Consider the following 20,258-nt stretch of genomic DNA (forward strand, 5'->3'; position numbering starts at 1 on the left):
CAGAAGAGAGCTGTGCTTTCCAAAGGCTGAAACCCATAGGGAGATAATTCGAGGATCATGCCCAGGATGATATTTGCTATCCAGCAGTCCTGGATTTTGACCATCTGCCATATGTCAATGCTTCCTTCAACTGACAAGAGAAATGGATGTCACTGGGTACCTCCAAGTTCATCATCTGCATGGTTCAGGTCAATCCCCTTTGACTCCCAGGATGCTCTCACTGAGAGGATAGTCTGAGATGGTCTGCTCTTTCCTACACTGTGGAAATATCTTATTGCTCCCTGATCAATAGGGATGAATCCAACACCCTGTAATCCCACTTGCAAAAAGGACAGCGTATGAATGGAAGTGATACTTCAAAAATTTGTGGAAAAACAGAATTAAATGGTAACTTAATTCAGCACAAAAAAAATTAAAGTCCTGTGTATTTTTTCATAATACAGTTTCCATGAATCTTGAAGATCTCTGAAATGCATGGATTTGAAAAAAACTTTTGCACAAAAATAAACTTACCTTTTGGTTCTATTTTCTGCAAACCTTTTAAAGTTACTTCATAAAAAAAAAAAAAATTGCACACACAGTGAGTCACACCTAAAGAGAGGAAGTGGTAATCTGATCCTGCTCATGAACCTGAAATGGAAGCAAATTTCTTTCTTTTTGTTTTTCCTAGTAGATGGTGGGCAGCAAGTGGCAACACAAGTACTAGGATGCCTGTGAATCCTGGGTGGGGTTCTGGGTTCCTGCCTTTGACCTGCCCCAGCCTCAGCTGTTGAGAGCATTTGGGATTGAACCAATGGATGGAAGATCTCTGTCTGTCTCTGTATCTCTCCTTCTTTGTGTGTCTCTCTGCCCTTCAATAAATAAAAATGAATTATACAAATGTAACAAAAAGGAAGACTAGTGGAGTGGATCTTTTGAAAGAGGGAACTCTCCAGTAATGGACTAAAGAATGGACACGCATGGCTGAGGTTGTACATTTGGAGGGGAGAATGAGAAGTTTCTTCTTTGGAGGAGTCATGTTCTTCTTTACAGTGACTGGAGACAAGGAGTGACCACCCTATGTTGTCACTGTTGACCCCTACTGTGACCCACACTCACCATGGTTCTGTCCTGCCAGACGATTCATGAGGTAGGATTTTCCTGTACGATACAATCCCACAATGGCCACCACCACCACAGGCTGAGATATCTGGTTAAGAATCTCCAGTGCTTTGGGATTCACTGTCAGCTTCTCTTCCCAATTTTCCACTAAACAGATAGGGGTCTTCATGGTGATATCAGTTGCCATGGTAACCTGTAACCCAGAAAAACCACTCAGTGGAATATGGGATCCTGCAGTTATCTCTAGTGGTTCTGGGGGACAAATGCACATGAGCTTTTTGCTTGTGGAATGTGTATATCAATCTCCTATGTTTTATACATCTCTAAATGAAAAAATACTTTGCGTAGCATGTCAAGGTCTAGCACAGATGCCTTACATATTTTACTTGACAATTTCTACGAGAACTCAAAAAAACTTTGCCCAGGCTTTTTCAGAATAGAACAAGAAAGGCAAAGTGCTGATGTCAGATCCCTAAGAACACAAACATTTGAGGCACGTAGGGGCAGAACATGATAATAAGGAGATAAAGAGTGGCCAGTAAAGGCATTCCAGGAAAACTATGTCTCTCATTAATCCACCAAATATTTCATGGTAGCTGCTATGTCCTGTACCTTGTTCTAAGTACACAGTATCAAGCAGTGAACAAAACTGACTTAAATTCCTGTTGCATGGAGGTCTGTTCTAGTGAGGGACGATAGTAAATACATAAAATAAATAAAAACAAACTATGTTAAAATAATGGTATGCTCTCAGAAGAAAATTAGCAGAGAAAGAAGAATGGGGAGGGTTGGGGGTTAAATCACACATATATGGTAGTCAAGGAGGACCTCCCGAGAAAGGGAGGAATGAATCGGATGAAGACAGACTGAGAAATCCGTGGGAGCACAGCAGGCTGCATGGAGGAGGACCATTAAAGATGGAAGTGAGATGAAGACCTCAGCTTTTCTCAGAGTAACTAGACAAATACTTTATTTGTATTTCAATACTTTATTCTGTCGGAAACAGATACTTCATATCTATCGGTGATAGGGAGGAGATTCAGGAGCCTGGGTATCTAGGATCTGGCCAGATCTGACAGAATCCCACACCTGGGTGAAATGTAATAAGTAGAGCATAGCATGAAACTCAGATTCAGAAAATAGTCAGCTTGGACTGTCACTTTCTTTCTTGAAAACAATGCTAAGCAGCATTCGCATGTTCATATAACTTTACTACCTATGTGACCACCAAAGATATTATTAACTTCTCTGTGCCTCTAGTTCTCCTTCAATAAAATGGATATACTAATAAGGAAAAATACAGTGATTATTAAATATCTCTTAAAATCTCTGTATTGTAATCATTCCTATATAAGCAAAGCTTAAAAATAGTTCCTGAGAAGGCAGATGGTATAATTCCTAAAGGAAGGTGAAGGACTGGCTTTGTACAGAAACAGTGACACAGCTCCCCAAGGCTCCAGCAAGCAAGGATTAACAGGCAGGAGCACCCAGTTAGAAGGGATGACGGAGGGAGAATGAATCAAGCAAGGGGACTCTAGAGATGTCTTGGGATGTCAAAGCACAATGCTAGACTTGGACTTCAAGGGTTCAAACCCTGGAGTACAAGTCACTCATCGTCTGGTGATCTTGAAAACGACTCTCCTGTGTGAGCCTGGACTTTCCTATCAGTGATAGGAATATCATGATTTTAATCACTGCCTGATTCAGTAACATAACGCTGAGAAAAATGTTCTCAAGGAGAAATTTTTAATTTCCATAATTAAAATACTTTTCATACAATGAACAAACAAATGTACTAATATGTACCTATATGTTCTCTAAGCAGAAAATTATCAAGAAATTATAAATATCCAGGATCTCTGCTAGATAAAAGCATCAATTTGTTTTTTAACAACATTTTCCTTAAATTTCTTTTCTTTTTTATAGGTGGTTGGGAGCAGAAGCAGAGCAGTGAAACATGAGGTTTTTATTGCTGTGTAATAAACCAGAGGAATTATAGAATATTTTTCTCAGAATATAAATTTTGATTTGGGGTAGGCATAGATTAGTTTACAATGTTTCCTTTGTTTCTTTCTTTAATGCAAAACATTCTAATTATTCAAATCAAGAATTTTTTTATTTTTTCAAATGCTTAACTGACACAAAAATTGTACATATTTGGGATGTATGTTGTGGTGCCCCAGGTTAAACAGGCTATTGCAGGCATTTGAGGAGTGATCTCACTGATGGAAATCTCTCTCTCTCTCTTTCTCTCTCTTTCCTTTTATCTCTCTGTCCCTCTGCATTTCAAATAAATAAAGCTTTTTTAAAATTATACAAGTTTGGGGTGCCTTGTGATATGTTGATACATGTATACATTGTATAATGGCCAATCAAGTTAAACATACATACCTCCTCAAACATTTATCATTTCTTAATGGATAAAGCACTCAAAATTTTTTCTTCTAGATTATTCTGTTTTTAAGAAAAATATATAGTATATTTCTACCTGTAGTGACCCTATGTTTAACAGACACCAGAACTTCTTACTCTTATCCAACCATAATGTTCCATCTGTTAAATTACCTTTCCCCATGCCTTCCTACCTGCTCAGCTCCCAGTCTCTAGAAATGATACTCTCAACTTCTATGAGATGATACTTTAAGATTCCATATGTAAGTGAAATCATGATGGGCTTGTCTTTCTGTCCTTAGCTTATTTCACATAACATAATCACCTCCAGTCCCAACCATGTTGTTGCAGATGACAAGATTTCATCAGACACATGGAGAAAGCTCAACCTCCTCACTAAGAACCATGGGAAATGCACATCAAAAACCACCAAGAGCCATCACCTCACTCCAGTTAGATGGAGTATTATCAAAACACAAAAGATAACAAGTGCTGGCCAACAAGTGGAGAAAGGGGAGTCCTTGCCCTTTGTAGGTGGGAATGTAAATTAGGACAGTCATTGTGGAAAACAGTTTGGAAGTTCTTCAAAAAACTGCAAGGAGAACTGCCATCTGATGTAGCAATTCCATCACTGGGTATATATGCAAGGGAAATGAAGCCAGCGTGTTGAAGGGACATCTGCTGTACTGTTCACAATAACCAGTACACGGAAACGTAAGAGTCCGTCCAGATGAAGGGTAGATAAAACACTGCACAAATATACAATAGAGCACAAATCAGGAAACTTGCAACACCAAGTAACAGGTGGAGAAAACAGCTCTGTTAGATGGCTGTAGACCAATGGTTTCCAAAGGTTACTATCCAGCAGGGTCACGTGGGCTGAGGGCTGCAAATGCCTGAATTAGGAACTTCTCACAAGTCCCTCGGATCACTCTGATGCAGTTCTTGTAAGCACTGTGCACTCTAAAAGTGTACTTACGCGCGTGTGATTAGACCACAGTTATTCAAACAGTTGATTAGTGAAAGTGAGATTAGGATTCCATGAAATTTAACTTTGTGGTCTCTTTGGAATATTAAATGTGGTTTTAAAAAAAAAATCAAGTGAAACTTCAAGGATTTAACTTGTCTAAGATAAGGATCTTTTCTCTGTTTCTCAAGGTCCAGCAGGGGACAGCCAGGAGAGGTGTGCACACAGGAGAAGGGAGGCAGGAGGGAGGGACTCCACAGCAGCGCCTCTGCCAGGGGCTGGATCTGGGTCCCTGTGCGCTAAAGAGAGGGGGATCCATCCCTCCTCCGCGCCCGGCGCGCGGCTGGACTGCAGCCCCTGGAGGAAGCCGGAGCAGGAGCAGCGCGTGCGAGGGACACCCGGCGAGCCGCCGCCGCCTCTACACCCCGCAGAGACGCTGAGCCGCCAGGAGAAAGCGCTCGCAAGACACCCGCCCAGGTCCCGGCGCCGTCCTCTCGCTGTCCGTGCCTACCGCCCGCGCCCAGCCTGCGCTAGGAATCCGTTGTGGTCGCTGTCAGTGAAGGGAAGGGGCAAGGACAACCAAGCGCCGGCGCGCACTCACCGGGTCTGGGCGCCTCAGTCAAGGCCAAGTTCTCTGCTGCCCGCACACACCTCTTGAGGTCTGCTTCTCATCTGGCTCCTCGGAAACCCACTGTTGAGCTGGGAAACAAAGCCTATCCGACCTCTGAAATAGGGCAGAGAGGAGGAGAACGGAAACCGAAACCAAAACCACATTCCATAGTTGCGTGGTTTGCAAAGTGTCAGGAAACCCAGGAAAGTCCGCGGATCCCGGCCAGTTTCTGAACTTCTGCGCCCCTCTCCTCACAGACGGAGAGCCGTCCCTGTGTCCACTCGGCCATGCTTGAATCAGGAGCCACCCGTGCCACATCACTGCTGTGTGGCATCCCTGATGGCACTGCCTGGGTTACACCGCACACTCCTGGGCAAGCTGACTGCCCTGGAGAACAGGCCCAGCGACTTGCACAGGAGCCTGGCAGGGACAAGCGCCACATCCTCCGAAGTCCATCAGTGGGATCGCTGGAGGGGGCGCCTGCTCTGGCTGCTGCTGGGGATTGCTGAGGACACACAGGCAAGCACCCTGGGCTCCAGGCAGACCTCAGAAAGGGCCCCTTCACGTATGCGCAGCCCTGTGAGGGTGGCTCAGGTAAGCTGAAGGTGGCTCAGCTCTCACTACTCCAAATGCCCGAAATTCCCATTTTTTAAAAGGACAGATTCATCTACGCAAGGCTTCACCATCTGATTTTTAGCTTAGCTCCAGTCTGCTCTCTCTCAAGGAATGAGACTGAAGTTTTCAAAATAGCAGGGACCTGCTGTCAGGTCAGTTCTCAGCGCACCTCTCAGCTCCATTAGAGAGGGCAGGCATCTTCATAAAGTCAGCATTTATTTCCCTCCATCCCCATAAAGGGCGGTGGTATTTACCTTAAATCGTGCTAAGGAAATGAGTGCTACCTTTGGCTTTAGAGATAGTATGCATATGATAAAAGCAAAGGTACACTCATATGTACCAGTCAGTATTAACCCTGACCACACAATGTGTTATAGTCCATCACCAATTGTATACACATGTCATAACTCTGCTTCTGGTTAGGTCAATTTGCCAGTGTAGTAGATGTGATTATTCATGGTTATTCACTCTTGCCTCTTCTCTCATAGGTATTTCCCCACTGTGTTTATGAGGTTGACCATGTGACTTGCTTTGCAAATGAAATGCCAGTGGAAGAGAAAGCATTTGTGAAGACCTTTCAGAGTCTCACCAGCCTGCCTGTGCATTTGCATCCACAATGAGGATACAAACTGCACAAAGGGATTGCTTCTTTAAATTTATCCCAGATGAAAAGAACACAAAAATAGAATTTAAACTAACCTTAAATCTGGATCCGAATTCTGTGGCAAATTTGAGTTACTTCACAAAAAATAAACGTGAATTTTTTCAAACCATTCACATATCCAGGATTATGGTGTATAGTATTGCAATAGCAGCTGGCTAAGCATCTTTTTTGCCTCTCCCCCAAGCATGCACACCTTCTGCCATCAGTTCAGTCTTGCTGGGTGGCTACAGAGTATTACTGCTGTTGTGGGCTGGGTTAGCCTCAAACTTCTATTTCCAGATCTTGTCTTTTACTTAGAGAAGAATTCTAAGTAAGGCCTCAACCACACCGTGCAGCATGATAAGGTTTTGTTAGGTAGGAAGTCAGATATGAGCTTATGTGTGTGTGACATAAAGGCCTAAGGAAAAGACATCTATGTCTGGCATATGCATCTGCATCTCAAAGTCATCCCATAAAAGTTTCAGGGGCAGCCCCTTATTTGCATCCTGCCCTGCCCCCTCTTACCTGATAACCTGCCAGGTGTGAGTCCCTGCCCCTTATGCCTTGATAACCTTCCAGATGCAGCCCAGTATCTGCATTTCAAATACCCTGCTCTGGATCCCAGTTCTCCAGGGGGTCTTGTTCACCCTTCCTCTAAACTCAGGTCTGGGCCAGCTAGGCTTCCTCCTGTCTGATACCTTCAGGGAAAACTAAATCCTTTCTTTAGGGAGGAGATATGTGAAGAGAAAGACCCATCTCCTTAAAAACCCCTGGCCTCAACCGGACTGCTTGCTCAGCCCTCTTCCTCTCTGCTGAGCCGCCCGCCTGAGCTGGTCAGGTGTAATCTCTCCACTCAACCATGTAACCTCGCTCCCCCCGACCCAGTCTGAGTGACTGGGCACTCTCTCTCAGGTCCTGTCTGGAGAGGTGGCCATCCATTCTTATGGATGCCCCTACCCTAATAAACTTTTCTACTTTTTACTTTCCACTACTCTGTCTCACGCCTGAATTCTTTCTTGCATGAAGACAAGAACCCATTCTCTGGTAACATTTTGGCAACCATGAAGGGATTTTGAGAAGACATCGGAGGTCAGTATTCCTTCCCTCAAGCAGGGCTGGATCTGTGGAAGTGACCTTGAATGTCCAGCACCCCACAGCTCTCCAAGAATGCGGAGTCCCCCCGGCCATGGCTTAGCTACAGCCCAAACTCCAGAGGGATTGTAAGGAATGGGAGGGAAATTAGGAAGGGCATTTGGCTGAGAACCTGGAGACCTCCTGCAACCCGAGGACCTGATCTCTCTCTTGGAGGGATGCCTGGTCACTCTGCCTATTGCTACGCGAGCATGGTCTAGCTTTGGTAGAGGCTAATATTGGCCCTCCAGGTAAACTCGGACAACTAGGTAGTGGGCAATCTTGAGCAATAGGAGATTTCGAACACCCACTCAGCCTGCAGACATCAGGGCCTTTCCCTTGCTCTCCTCTAGTTGAGATCCATAGGGGAAGCTGAGGGCTGTAGTTCACATCTTGTCCTCTGTTGCTTTCCCTCTCTCTCCTCCCAGGTCTCCCACCCCCTCTCTTTGTTTCTCCTCATCTCCATTCCTATACAGCTGGCCAGGAGAAAGAGAGGAAAAAAAATTCCAAGGTCTCTCCATCTAAGAAAGGGGAAAAGCTCTTACTGATTAACCCTTTCCAACCTGGTAGAGGGTTTTCTGTCTTTGCAACTTATGGTAGCTCTGGTGCATCAAAGTTTTTGTGCACTGCCTGTTACTGTTGCTAAGCTTTGATTGCCTGAGGACTGAATCTGGAAAGGAGCTAAAGTTAACTATCTGTTTTAATTGACTGAGTGATTGCAGTAGTCCTGATTGGATCTGGCTTAGGTTGAATTATAGGAGGTTCCCAGCACTCTTGGTGAAGTGGTCCACCTACCCAACCCCAGGGCCAGTCCTTCTAGGCCCCAGCGTGCTCAGTCTTCCCTGTTAATGGGGACCACAGCCTTTCTCTGCACTCTCTTCCAGTCAACTTGGCCTGCCACACCCATGCAGGCAAGGCCAGATATCTCTAGGGAGAGTGCTTCCTAGGGCTGTTTTTTTTCCCTCTCCATTTCCAATTCAAAAACCCCTCCTAATTAGGGGGGGGGGGAGGGAGGGAAATGCCTCTGGCTACTGCTGGCCTTACCTAAGGGAGCAAGAACCTTAATCCATTAACCCTTTCCAACCTGATGGGTCTTTCTCTTTGCAGTTAATGGAAACCTAAGCAATGGGCTCCTACACTGATGATCAGCTCTTTTCTGTGCTGCTGTCCCTGACTTAGCTGATGAGAGTTTTCACGTGTCTTGAAGGTTTCATATTTTTCTATTGTCAGGACTGAGTCTTGATTGGGAAAACTACTATGTGAAGTTGTTTACGTTATTTGCCTGTCTTTAATGTTTGAGTGATTACCTAACTCTGATCAGATCTAACCCACAGCCTTGGTTAAAATGCTCAGGTTAAACGTACTAACTTTTGGCTAAATGGTTTGACAATTTAAATTCAAAGGAGTTTTCCAACTTTGAGGCTTCCAGTCAGAGCCTTGGAACTCTCAAAGGAGGAGACTCTAGATTTGTTAAAGTAACAGCTATTTGAATCAATTCAGATTATGCGAAGTACATTAAAATGCTATAAATGATGTCAGACCTATGTTGTATTCATGTTTTTGCCTTCCAGCTAGAGTGGTCTTATAAAAATGAGAGTGAATTCTCTGTATACAAGCCTTTATGTTGTTAACTAAAGTAAGCCAATACAGACTGGTTCAAAAAATTGGGTTAATGCAAACACACTTTAGTTTGCCTGGTTCACTTGCTCAGTTTTACATGTCTTTGATATGCTTTAAACTTGTTTCTCTAAAAGATGGAGATCTTTTCAAAGTTGTAAGCATGCACTAGTATCCGTGTTTGCTGCTCAGGAGGTGTTATCCTTATTAGTTACTTAAAAGCATGGAAATATAATTTTGGTTTTAAAAATAATTCAGATAATGGTGTGGTATTCATTAATAACTCAGTTTCTTAAGCCATCTAGGCATTGGTGCTAAGTAAAACATGGGAAAATGTATTATGTGTACTTTTATACTTTTAACATCTTAACTTCGATAAGAGAGACAGTTTCGGTTTGTTAGCATGTATTCTCATAAACCTATGAGAACATAGGTTGTCCCTACATGACAATTCAAGACTATGTAAAAGTAACTATGGGTGTAAGTTCAGAAGGTGTGAGCAAGTCACAAAAAGTTTTAAAAAGTTTATGATTTTAAAACATTGTTTACAGAGTTTTCTATAAGTTAGTGTTAATGCCAAAATTACACTGACCTGAAGTTGAAATCTGATCTTCTGTTACAACAATGGGGGTTTAAAAAAAATGTGTACTAATGTTAGTAAATATCTGGAAATGGTCTCAATCTTAAATCTTAATCTGTTTTAGGAAAAACAGTAACGTCTCTTTTTAACAGTGTCTGCTTAATCCGTTACTCTGCCATGCCATTTCTAAAGTTAGGTCGTGGCCGGCGCCATGGCTCCATAAGATAATCCTCCACTTGCAGCGCTTGTACACCAGGTTCTAGTCCCGGTCAGGGTGCCAGATTCTGTCCCGGTTGCTCCTCTTCCAGTCCAGCTCTCTGCTGTGGCCCGGCAAGGCAGGGGAGAATGGCCCAAGTCCTTGGGCCCTGCACCCGCATGGGAGACCAGGAGAAGCACTTGGCTTCTGGCTTTGGGACAGCACAGTGTGCCAGCTGCAGCGCGCTGGCTGCAGTGGCCATTGGGGGGTGAACCAATGGAAAAGGAAGACCTTTCTCTGTCTCTCTCTCTCACTGTCCACTCTGCCTGTCAAAAATAAATTAATTAAAATAAATAAAGTTAGGTCGTGTAAACTCTGTTTGACTCTGTTAAATAGTTCTGAGATGATTTTGTGTGCTAACTCTTATGTTCAAGGTTTTTTTTATTTCTGGTATATTCGACAGTAAGAGACCTAGAATTCATGTTCTGCCGAAGTAATCTATTGTGTACTCTACTGTCTCTGTTAAGTTCAGATTGATGAAAAGCATTGCTAAGTATCATTATGACTAGATCTGGTCTAAAAGTCTTAAAATCACCCTGACTAAATGAATGACTATCATTTCAGGATGTTAAGGAATTCTATTTTGATCAGATACTCTTGGCACCTTTAACAGACTTTCTGAAAATCACAGTTCTAAATTCTCTGGACTTTTGGTATCTCCAGAGGGCCCGTGGGGATGTCAAAAGATATATCTCTCATCTTGCAGAGATAATAACCAATCAGCTGTTTAGATTAAAAGTGCTGCCACGATGTAAAATGATGCTAAACTTCAGTTATAAACATGTTCCTTTCTAGCTGCTTCAGTCTCTGGCTCAGAAGCCAGATCCTTTAAAGAGGGACTGACAAAGTCTCCATCCAGCTAATGCTGAATAACCAGGCATTGCTAGTTCAAATGTATTGCGAGTTCAAACGTGGATCAAACAGAGGTCTAACCAAAAGGGAGAAAGTGTTCCAAAAGAGACTTAGAGATGATTGGAGATGGTTATGTGGCAGATGCTAGAGAACTGGGTTCCAGGAGCCCAAGAAAGCTCTAGTGTCCACAGGCTACATGGTGAAAACCCAGAGCCCAAAACCTAAACTTATGGGTTACACAGTAAGAGTAGTTAAACCCAGAAACCCAGACCCATAACCCACTGGAAGGATGGCAGAGACATCTGTCACAATTTCTCCTCTAAGTCAGGCTACACAGTAAACACTGGTTAAATGCCAGTTAAATCTGAAAGCCCAGGAATTCAGGCTAAGCAAGACTCAACTCGCTGCCTCACTTCTCCTCTTTTCTCTTCCAGAAAGGAAGTTACTACTGTTCTGCAGGACTCTCCACTGTGATGTACAGCTTGATCCCCAGACCTTATATAAGGGATAACTAATCTTTGCTGTGATAATTCCTGGCCACAATATAGAGGACCAAACAGCATAGCCAGAAAAAGAGAGGTTAAAACTATAGAGTAATGTTACAGCTACATTGGTTTTTTGGTGTACACCGTAAATGGGCAGAACTCACCTTTTAAACCAAATTGAGGGAAAGATAAGAAGTTGTACTGGTGACCTCAAAGCATGCAAGCAGGTCACCACAGTTGATCTTACCTAAAAGGTCATTGTTCTCCTCATGGGCACAGTCTTAACATGATTTTTTTTTTAACTTTTAACTTTTACTAAGTGTCATATTTGCCCATGATCATAGTTTTCTATGTCACCCTGATATTAAAGAAATCTTCAAAAATCAGGGTTGGGTTGAGCACCCCCTTGACTGACATCATAGAGACTGACTCCATGGTCTACTTTATTAGAGACCAGGAAAATGAGGAGCAAGCTAGCAGCAGGAGCAACCTAAAGATAGGCAACAGGCCAACCAATGGCTGCTTAACATGGTGATCTGCCATCAAGGAGACCCAGCAAGGCCAGTGCACCCCAAATGGCATCTGTTTCCGGTATGAGGAGCCAGGGCATTGGGCAAGCAGCTGTTGTGACAGAAACTGGCTTCTGTCAGCTCTGGCGAGAGCAAGGCCACTGGGATGTGAAACTGCCCTGGGTGTCGAAGGACTCTTGGTTCAGAACCGCAGGCCCTATGGCTCTGTGCTAAAAAGCCTTTGGCTCTGCCCAGCCTCTGCCCAGCTTCCAACTCTAGTCACTGCTATTGAGGGGATGGCCTAGGGTGAGTGGAACATAAGTTGTCTATTTGTACCAGCCTCCTATCTAGCTCTCTTCCTAGTCCAGCCATGTAATGTAAGTCAACAGGGTGCCTCCCTTAAAGGAGATTTGCATCTCTTGCAATTCTCTTCCAGCACCCCATGGATAGGTCTGGGCCTCACATACCCAGACAGGCCCTAAAACAACACTACTAGTCGAACAATACCCTATACCTTGTGCGGTTGTGTGAGTGCAGCCTGTTGAAATCCTTGCTTAGTATATACTAAGTTGATCTTCAGTGTATGAAGGTAATTGAAAATGAAATTCGATGAAGGGCGGGATGGGAGAGGGAGTTGGGGGGCACGGAAGGGAGGGAGGTTGGGGGGGAAGCCACAACAATACAAAAGTTGCACTTTGTAAATTCACATTTATTAAATAAAAAAAACTATATAACAAACAAATAAACAAAAAAGAAACAGAAAAAAAAGAACTTAATACTTTACTCCTTTAGTATTTTTTATGTTCTACTTAAAACTATTGGTTGAACTCTGTAATTAATACACAATTACTCTTAGGTGTTTTTTTTAATGCTATAACTAGTACTCAAATAGTATTTTACACTTTGTGTTTCTGTGTGGGTGCAAAGTGTTGAAATCTTTACTTAATATATGCTAAATTGATCTTCTATATATAAAGATAATTGAAAATTAATCTTGATGTGAATGAAAGGGGAGAGTGAGTGGGAGAGGGGAGTGTTGTGGGTGGGAGGGAAGTTATAGGGGGGAAGCTATTGTAATCCATAAGCTGTACTTTGGAAATTTATGTTCATTAAATAAAATAAAATATAAATACATATATAAAAAAAAAACAAATAGTATTCAGCTTAGAAAGCCCTTCCTGCCAGTTCCTTAAAAACAAAAACAAAAACAAACAAACAAAAAAAAACCAGGGCTTTCAGTAACAGCTAACTTAGATAGTCCTACACCTATTTGGGCAGGTCCTCACTGAGGACTTAAAGGGCCTATCTCTTGAGGGGGGTGCACAATAATGTAGATGGTTGAATGTAAATGATTTGTTAGTCTATTTCGTTTCCCAGCCTGAGACTCTAGTATTGTACATTGGCTTAACTTCCTAGCAAAACTAGCTACCAGATATCCAGAGGGAAAAAAAGCATTGCTAGTCCATTAGAGTGATAATTATTTAACCCTTATTGTCACCCCAGGGGAGAGGAAACCAGCCCCAGAGAGGATATGGGCTCCCAGCTGTATGTCACTGAGAGGCAGGGATTTGCATTAGGAGTGCTAACTCAGGATCTGGGACCTGTAAAGCAGCCTGTGAGCTACTTTTCTAAAACCTTAGACATGGCTGCACAAGGATGGCCTCCCTGTCTAAGGATATTAGCAGCAGCCACCTTGCCGACAGAGGAGGCATCTAAAATTACATTGGGACAAGATATTGCCCTTTATACCTCATATCAAAGAAATTCTCTATTAGAACACAAGGGCTCTCACTAGCTCACAGATTGTAGAATACTAAAATATCAGGTCCTCCTTCTAGAAAACCCTCAGGTAAAAATAAGGCATTGCTCTATTTTGAATCCAACTACCTTAATGCCTGTTCCAAGGGAAAGTGGTCCCCTCCACTCCTGTACTGAGACTATAGACTTGATCTATGCCAGCAGAAGGGACCTAAAAGACAGGCCCCTAACTAATGCAGATGAAGTTTGGTTCACAGATGGAAGCAGCTTTGTCAGGGATGGAACCTGCTTCTCAGGGTATGCAAGAGTTATGGCATGGCATGTTATTGAAGCTCGTGCCCAGGAACTTCTGCTCAGTTAGCAGAACTGATCACCCTAACCAGAGCTCTAGAACTAGGTAAGGACAAGAGAGAATAACCCCCAGGGGTCTCAACCTCCACCTTTAATTAAACCTATGCAGCAAAAGGGAAGTTACCCTGGGGAAGGATGGCAAATAGATTTTACACAGATGCCATTCTGTCAAGTCTATAGGTACCTGCTTGTACTTATAGACACCTTTACTGGATTGGTAGAAGCCTTCCCAACCAGAACTGAGAGAGCTCAATGGCCAAAATTCTCCTGAAGGAAGTTAGTCCACGCTTTGGTCTCCCAAAATCTTTACAAAGTAACAATGGGCCTTCCTTCATCTCCCAGATACACAAGGGATTTTTAAGGCCCTAGGAATAACCTGGCCCCTTCACTTTGCATGGAGACCTCAGTCTTCCAGTAAGGTAGAAAGAGCCAACCAGACTCTATGGAAAACATCACAAGTATAGAAATATGCACTTGGTAAGAAAGGTTAAGAAGGAAAGAGTGTTCTTGGTAAGAAAGGTTAAGAAGGAAAGAGTTTTTTTTAATAAGGAAAGGACATGGTTTGTAAGAATGACTTTATCCTGATGGCTAGTTTACTCTAGACTGGAATGGAAATGATGGAATGTTTCAAGTAAGTTGAAGAGGGTGTGTGGAAGTCACAAAAGGTTATGAAAGAAAGAAATATTGGACATGCTAACTGCTGTTCTGGGAGGTATCTGTGCTGTGTTCCAGGAAGAATGTTGTCTTTGGGTCAATCAGACTGGACAGGTAAAAACCCAAAATTCGTACTTTTCCTGGAGAAAACCAAGCACCTCCAGGACCAGGCCAAGCAGGGTTGGGATTTCTAGCCTGACATCTTGTCATGGAAATCCTGGCTATTTCCTATGCTTGGCCCAATAACTTCTGTAATCTTGCTCCTTCTCTTTGGACCGTATGTTTTTAATGCCCTTGTGTGTTTTGTCTCTAACAGAATAAAAGCTGTCGAACTCCAAATGGTCATCAGACAAGGCTTCCAGCCCATTCCATTGGACAACCTGAGCAACCCTTTGGACCAAGCAGGACAGTCTTTCCAAGGCTACTGTTGCAGACCGTAAGACAGATAGCAAGAGGAAATACTCAAATCCTCCTCGACACCCATATGCCAGCTTTGAAGAAGCTACAGGAAATGGAACTCCATCCATAATCACAAAGAAGAATTTTGGGTATTCCCTCTTGAGGGGAGAATGTTAGGTAGGAAGTCAGATGTGAGCTTATGTGTGTGTGACATAAAGGCCTAAAGAGAAGATGTCTATGTCCAGCATATGCATCTGCATCTCAAAGTCATCCTGATAATGTTTCAGGGGCAGCCCAGTGTTTGCATCCTGCCCTGCCCCCTCCTACCCGATAACCTGCCAGGTGGGGGTCCCTGCCCCTTCTGCCTGACAATCTTCCACAGTCTTCCAGATGCAGCCCAGTATCTGCATTTCAAATACCCTGCTCCAGATCCTGGATTAGGACAGAGGCAGCTAGGCTTCCTCCTGTCTGATATCTTCAGGGGAAAACTCAGATAGGAGCTTCTTAATATTTACATCCATAAAATCCTTTGTTTCAGGAGATGTGTGAAAACAAAGACCCATCTCCTTAACACCCCCCCCCGCCTCAATGGGACTGCTCAGCCCTCTGCCTCTCTCTGCTGAGCCACCCACCTGCTTGCCCAGGTGTAATCTCGCCACTCAACCATGTAACCACGCTCTTCCCCAGTCCGAGAGAGGTGCCCATATGTTCTTACTTGTCAATGGATGTCTCTTCCCTATTTTACTTTCCACTACTCACTGTCTCATGCCTGAATTCTTTCTTGTGTGAAGAAAAGAACCCTGCCATTCAACAGTAACATAGGGATCACGCACTGTCCATGTGTCTGGAATTAATGGGGACCTATGCCTGCCAGTGATCTGATCTTATGTAGCTTAACCACAGTAGCCGGAGACACACCCCTCGAACATCCACCAGGTGCCATTTGTAATGGATATTTGAGGCAATGCCCAATATTTCCCCCTTTTTGTTTTATATTAAAGAGAGAAAGAGGAACTGAGCACAGAGTGTGCCTTTATTATGTTGTCCCCGCTGACTGGGGTCAGCCCTTTAGGGAACATGTCTGTCTTAGATTGTCCCCCTCTGGGGATCTTACCCGTCTTTGACTACTACTCCAGCTGTTAAGGGCTGCCCCAAGGGGATCTTACCCATCATTGGCTACCACCTCAGCAACTCAGGGTATGATGTATTATACCTTTACATCTTAGCAGTGGTCATGGTGGATGTATAGGGTTCCCAATCTGGTGCTTAAAGAGCAGCATAACCCGGTTCTTAAAGAGTGGCATGTTGTTGTCAGACCACCATTAACTGGACCACAGCGATGTGATCTTAGACAAATTTACAAGGACAACGGAGACCAAGGGGCCCACAAGGGGGAGGAGATAACGAAGCCATCCCCCAAGGCCCGACCACAGGTATTAGAGCTTCTTGGAGGGTCTTGATCTTGTCCTGAATGATGGCGGATTGATTAACATAAAAGCAGCACTCCTGATGTACCATGATGATCCAGTCACAATGAGGCAGAGAGTCCAATATGGCCTTTTTATCCCGGTAAGAGAAAAGAAAAATTGCTCCTCAGGAGGGGGTCCTCCTGGGTGACCTTCTTCGGCAAAGGGGAGATATTGGTTTCTCGCAGGTACCCATGTGGAATTGGAACTCCTCTGAGGGAAGACACATCCAAATCCTCTACCAGCACTTATCAATGGGTCTGGTCCTTGCCACCATCCCGTTAATGGGTCCTTCCATTTTACCCTAACTGAAAGGTAGAGTACTTGGAGGGACCAATGTTTGCAAAAGGCTGACAAGGGCTGATGTTTTGGAAAATTTAAAATATTTAAGGTGAGCATGGCCATTCATAGCTGGTCTTGTGGGGGTATGATTCCCCCTTTTTGTTTTATATTAAGTTGGTCTTTCAAATTTTTATTTTATTTTTTTCATGATTGTCCTTGTGGGTTGTGAGGAATTTTTCTTTTTTTTTTTAATTTTATTTTTGTTGAATCATTTTACATCTTGGCAGCACTTTTAATCTAAACATCCCGATTGGTTTTTATCTCTGATAGATTAGAGATATATTTTTGACATCTACAGGGGCCCACTGGAGATACCAAAAGTTTAGAGAATTTAGAACGTTGATCTTTAGAAAGTTTGTTAAAGGTGCCAAGAGAACTTAGAGTATCTGGTTAAAATAGAATTTTTTTAACATTTTGAAATGATATTCATTTATTTAGTTAGGTTGATTTTAACACTTTTAGACCTAATTTAATCAAAATGATATTTAACATAACTTTTTAAGCCTTAATGTGTTTTTATTCATCTAAACTTAACAGAGACATTAGAGTAAACTATAGATTACCTTGGCAGAACATGAATTCTAGGTCTCTTGTTGTTGAATAAACCAGAAATAAAAAACCTTGAACATAAGTGTTAGCACACAAAAGCATTACATAACTCAGAACTATTTAACAGAGTTAAAGAGAGCTTATAAGACCTAACTCTAGAAATGGCTGAGTAACCAATTAAGCAGACACTGTTAAAAAGAGATGTTATGGGGGGGCGGAGCCAAGATGGCGGAATAGTGAGGGCACGCACCGATAGCCCGGGAAAATTTAGTTTAATAAAAGGGGAGTTACGGTAGCCTCAGAAAAAAGAACCAGGAAAATATTGCAGGGGAAACTCTTCTGGATCAAGTGGCCGTGAATCGGAGGACCTACTGGGAGAACAAGGTCGCCCACCGCGTGGAAGCCAAGCCGCGGGACCGAGTAGGGTCTGCGCGCCAGTTCTCGAAGGGGAGTGCATCCCACACAGACAACAGCGGGGAGACTTGGGACATTCAGGGCTCCGAGTCCACACATCGGCGCTGGAAGGGGAGGTGAGCTCAATAACCCGAGACATTGGTGGGAAAACGGGGGTCAGAATCTAGAGGGGGGCCGGAAAGTGCAGCAAACTCACTACCGGAAAGAAGGAAAAAAAAGCTTCGGGGTTTCTCTTCCCCCTAACCTTGCAAAGGTTACAAGGCTGCAAGGCTTGAAGAATTCCCAAGAGACAAAGAGCAGGCCCCCTCTCTGGATTTACATACCAATGGGGGAGAGCTAAGGAACTGAGTCACTACAATTCAGTAGCCTAGACAACCCAGTGGGAGTCCAGAGGAGCCTAACAGGACTCTGGGACTCTGCGGGTAGAAGCCAAAGACTGGAAGCCTTGCAGTGTTACTTACCCCCTGAATAAATAAAATACATAAATAAATAAAAAGAGAGAGATTTACCACGCATAACCTGAGGGTGTCACCTTTGCACACCCTTAACCAGGAAGAACCAGGCAGAGCTCTCAGGCCACACCCATTTCAAGCCTCCAAGGCTCCTCCATCAGGAGGCAGTCCACTTAACACGGACACAGTATAAAATAAAATAAAAAAAATAAAAAAAAACGCACAGTGACGCAAGAAGAATTAACTATGCCAGGTAACAAACACAGAAATCGAGGGAACAAGATCAACGATGACAATATGATGCCTCCAAATAAGCAAAACACCCCAAGCCAAGATTATGAAGATGATGAGATAGAAGAAATGCAAGATACGGATTTCAAAAAATTTATGATAAGAACATTTAGAAGTTTTCAAAAGCAAATCCTTGAACTACAGAAATCCTAATGGACAAGATTGAAAATCTCTCTCGTGAAAATGAAATTTTAAGGAAGAGTCAAAATGAAACTCAGAAACTAGTAGAACAGGAAAGTGTGATAGTGAAGAGAAATCAAAATGAAATGAAGAGCTCAATAGATCAAATGACAAACACATTAGAAAGCCTTAAAAACAGAATGGGTGAAGCAGAAGAGAGAATATCGGACTTAGAAGATAGAGCACAGGAAAACATACAGTCAAACCAAAGAAAAGAAGAGGAAATTAGAAATCTAAAAAATATTGTTGGGAATCTACAGGATACTATTAAAAAAACCAACATTTGGGTTCTAGGAGTTCCTGAAGGCATGGAGAGAGAGAAAGGATTAGAAGGCCTTTTTAGTGAGATACTAGCAGAGAACTTTCCAGGTTTGGAGAAGGACAGAAACATCCTAGTACAGGAAGCTCATAGAACCCCCAATAAACATGACCAAAAGAGATCCTCACCACGACATGTGGTAATTAAACTTAGCACAGTGAAACATAAAGAAAAGATCCTAAAATGTGCAAGAGAGAAACGTCAGATTACTCTCAGAGGATCTCCAATCAGACTCACAGCAGACTTCCCATCAGAAACACTACAGGCTAGGAGGGAATGGCGAGACATAGCACAGGTGCTAAGAGAAAAAAATTGCCAGCCCAGAATATTATATCCTGCCAAGCTCTCATTTGTGAATGAAGGTGAAATAAAGACCTTTCATAGCAAACAGAAATTGAAGGACTTTGTGGCCACTCGTCCAGCCCTGCAAAAGATACTTAAAGATGTGCTACACTCAGAAACACAGAAACACGGCCATCAATATGAAAGAAGGGAAAGGAAGAACACCTACCAGTAAAAGAGCATGGGAAGCTCAAAGCATATACTAGAAAATATTTCCTGGAAAATGGCAGGGCAAAGTCACTACGTATCAATAGTCACATTGAACATTAATGGTCTGAATTCTTCAGTTAAAAGACACCGTTTGGCTGACTGGCTCAAAGAACACAACCCAACTATTTGTTGCCTACAAGAAACACATCTCTCTAACAAAGAGGCAAGCAGACTGAAAGTGAAAGGTTGGAAAAAGATATTCCATGCCAACAGAAACCAAAAAAAAGCAGGTGTAGCCATATTAATATCAGACAAAATAAACTTTAATACAAAAACTGTTAAGAGAGACAAAGAGGGACACTATATAATGATTAAGGGTTCAATTCAACAGGAAGATGTAACTATTATAAATGTATATGCACCTAATTACAGGGCACCAGTCTATTTAAAAGATATGTTAAGGGACTTAAAGGGAGATTTAGATTCCAATACAATAGTACTGGGGGACTTCAATACTCCACTCTCAGAAATAGACAGATCATCCGGACAGAAGATCAACAAGGAAACAGCAGATTTAATTGACACTATTGCCCAAATGGATCTAACAGATATCTACAGAACGTTCAACCCTACATCTACAGACTTCACATTCTTCTCAGCAGTGCATGGAACCTTCTCTAGGATTGATCACATACTAGGCCATAAAGCAAGTCTCAGCAAATTTAAAAGAATTAGAATCATACCATGCAGCTTCTCAGACCACAGAGGGATGAAGCTGGAAATTAGCAACTCAGGAAACCCCAGAAAGTATGCAAACACATGGAGACTGAACAA

General features: G+C 42.9%; 2 protein-coding genes across 3 annotated transcripts in view; both read right to left on the reverse strand.

The window, feature by feature from the left end:
• The window catches only part of LOC100347754 (guanylate-binding protein 3), a 216,319-nt gene extending 211,138 nt beyond the window's left edge, over positions 1-5,181 (reverse strand). For both annotated transcript variants that reach the window (XM_017346111.3, XM_017346114.3), the window contains exon 1: positions 5,061-5,181. The gene's annotated coding sequence lies outside the window, so the exon portion shown is untranslated. The remainder of the gene's footprint in view (positions 1-5,060) is intronic.
• Positions 1-5,183, reverse strand: part of LOC100349005 (guanylate-binding protein 3) — a 28,549-nt gene extending 23,366 nt beyond the window's left edge. The window contains exons 1-2 of the mRNA XM_002715512.5: positions 5,061-5,183; positions 1,099-1,294 (exon numbers count right to left, since the gene is read on the reverse strand). Of these exons, the coding sequence (XP_002715558.2) occupies positions 1,099-1,288 (190 nt within the window). The 5' untranslated portion in view covers positions 1,289-1,294; positions 5,061-5,183. The remainder of the gene's footprint in view (positions 1-1,098; positions 1,295-5,060) is intronic.
• Between the last annotated feature and the right edge of the window lie 15,075 nt (positions 5,184-20,258).

Source organism: Oryctolagus cuniculus, chromosome 7 (genome assembly GCF_964237555.1).
Source record: "Oryctolagus cuniculus chromosome 7, mOryCun1.1, whole genome shotgun sequence".
Taxonomy (NCBI): Eukaryota; Metazoa; Chordata; class Mammalia; order Lagomorpha; family Leporidae; genus Oryctolagus; species Oryctolagus cuniculus.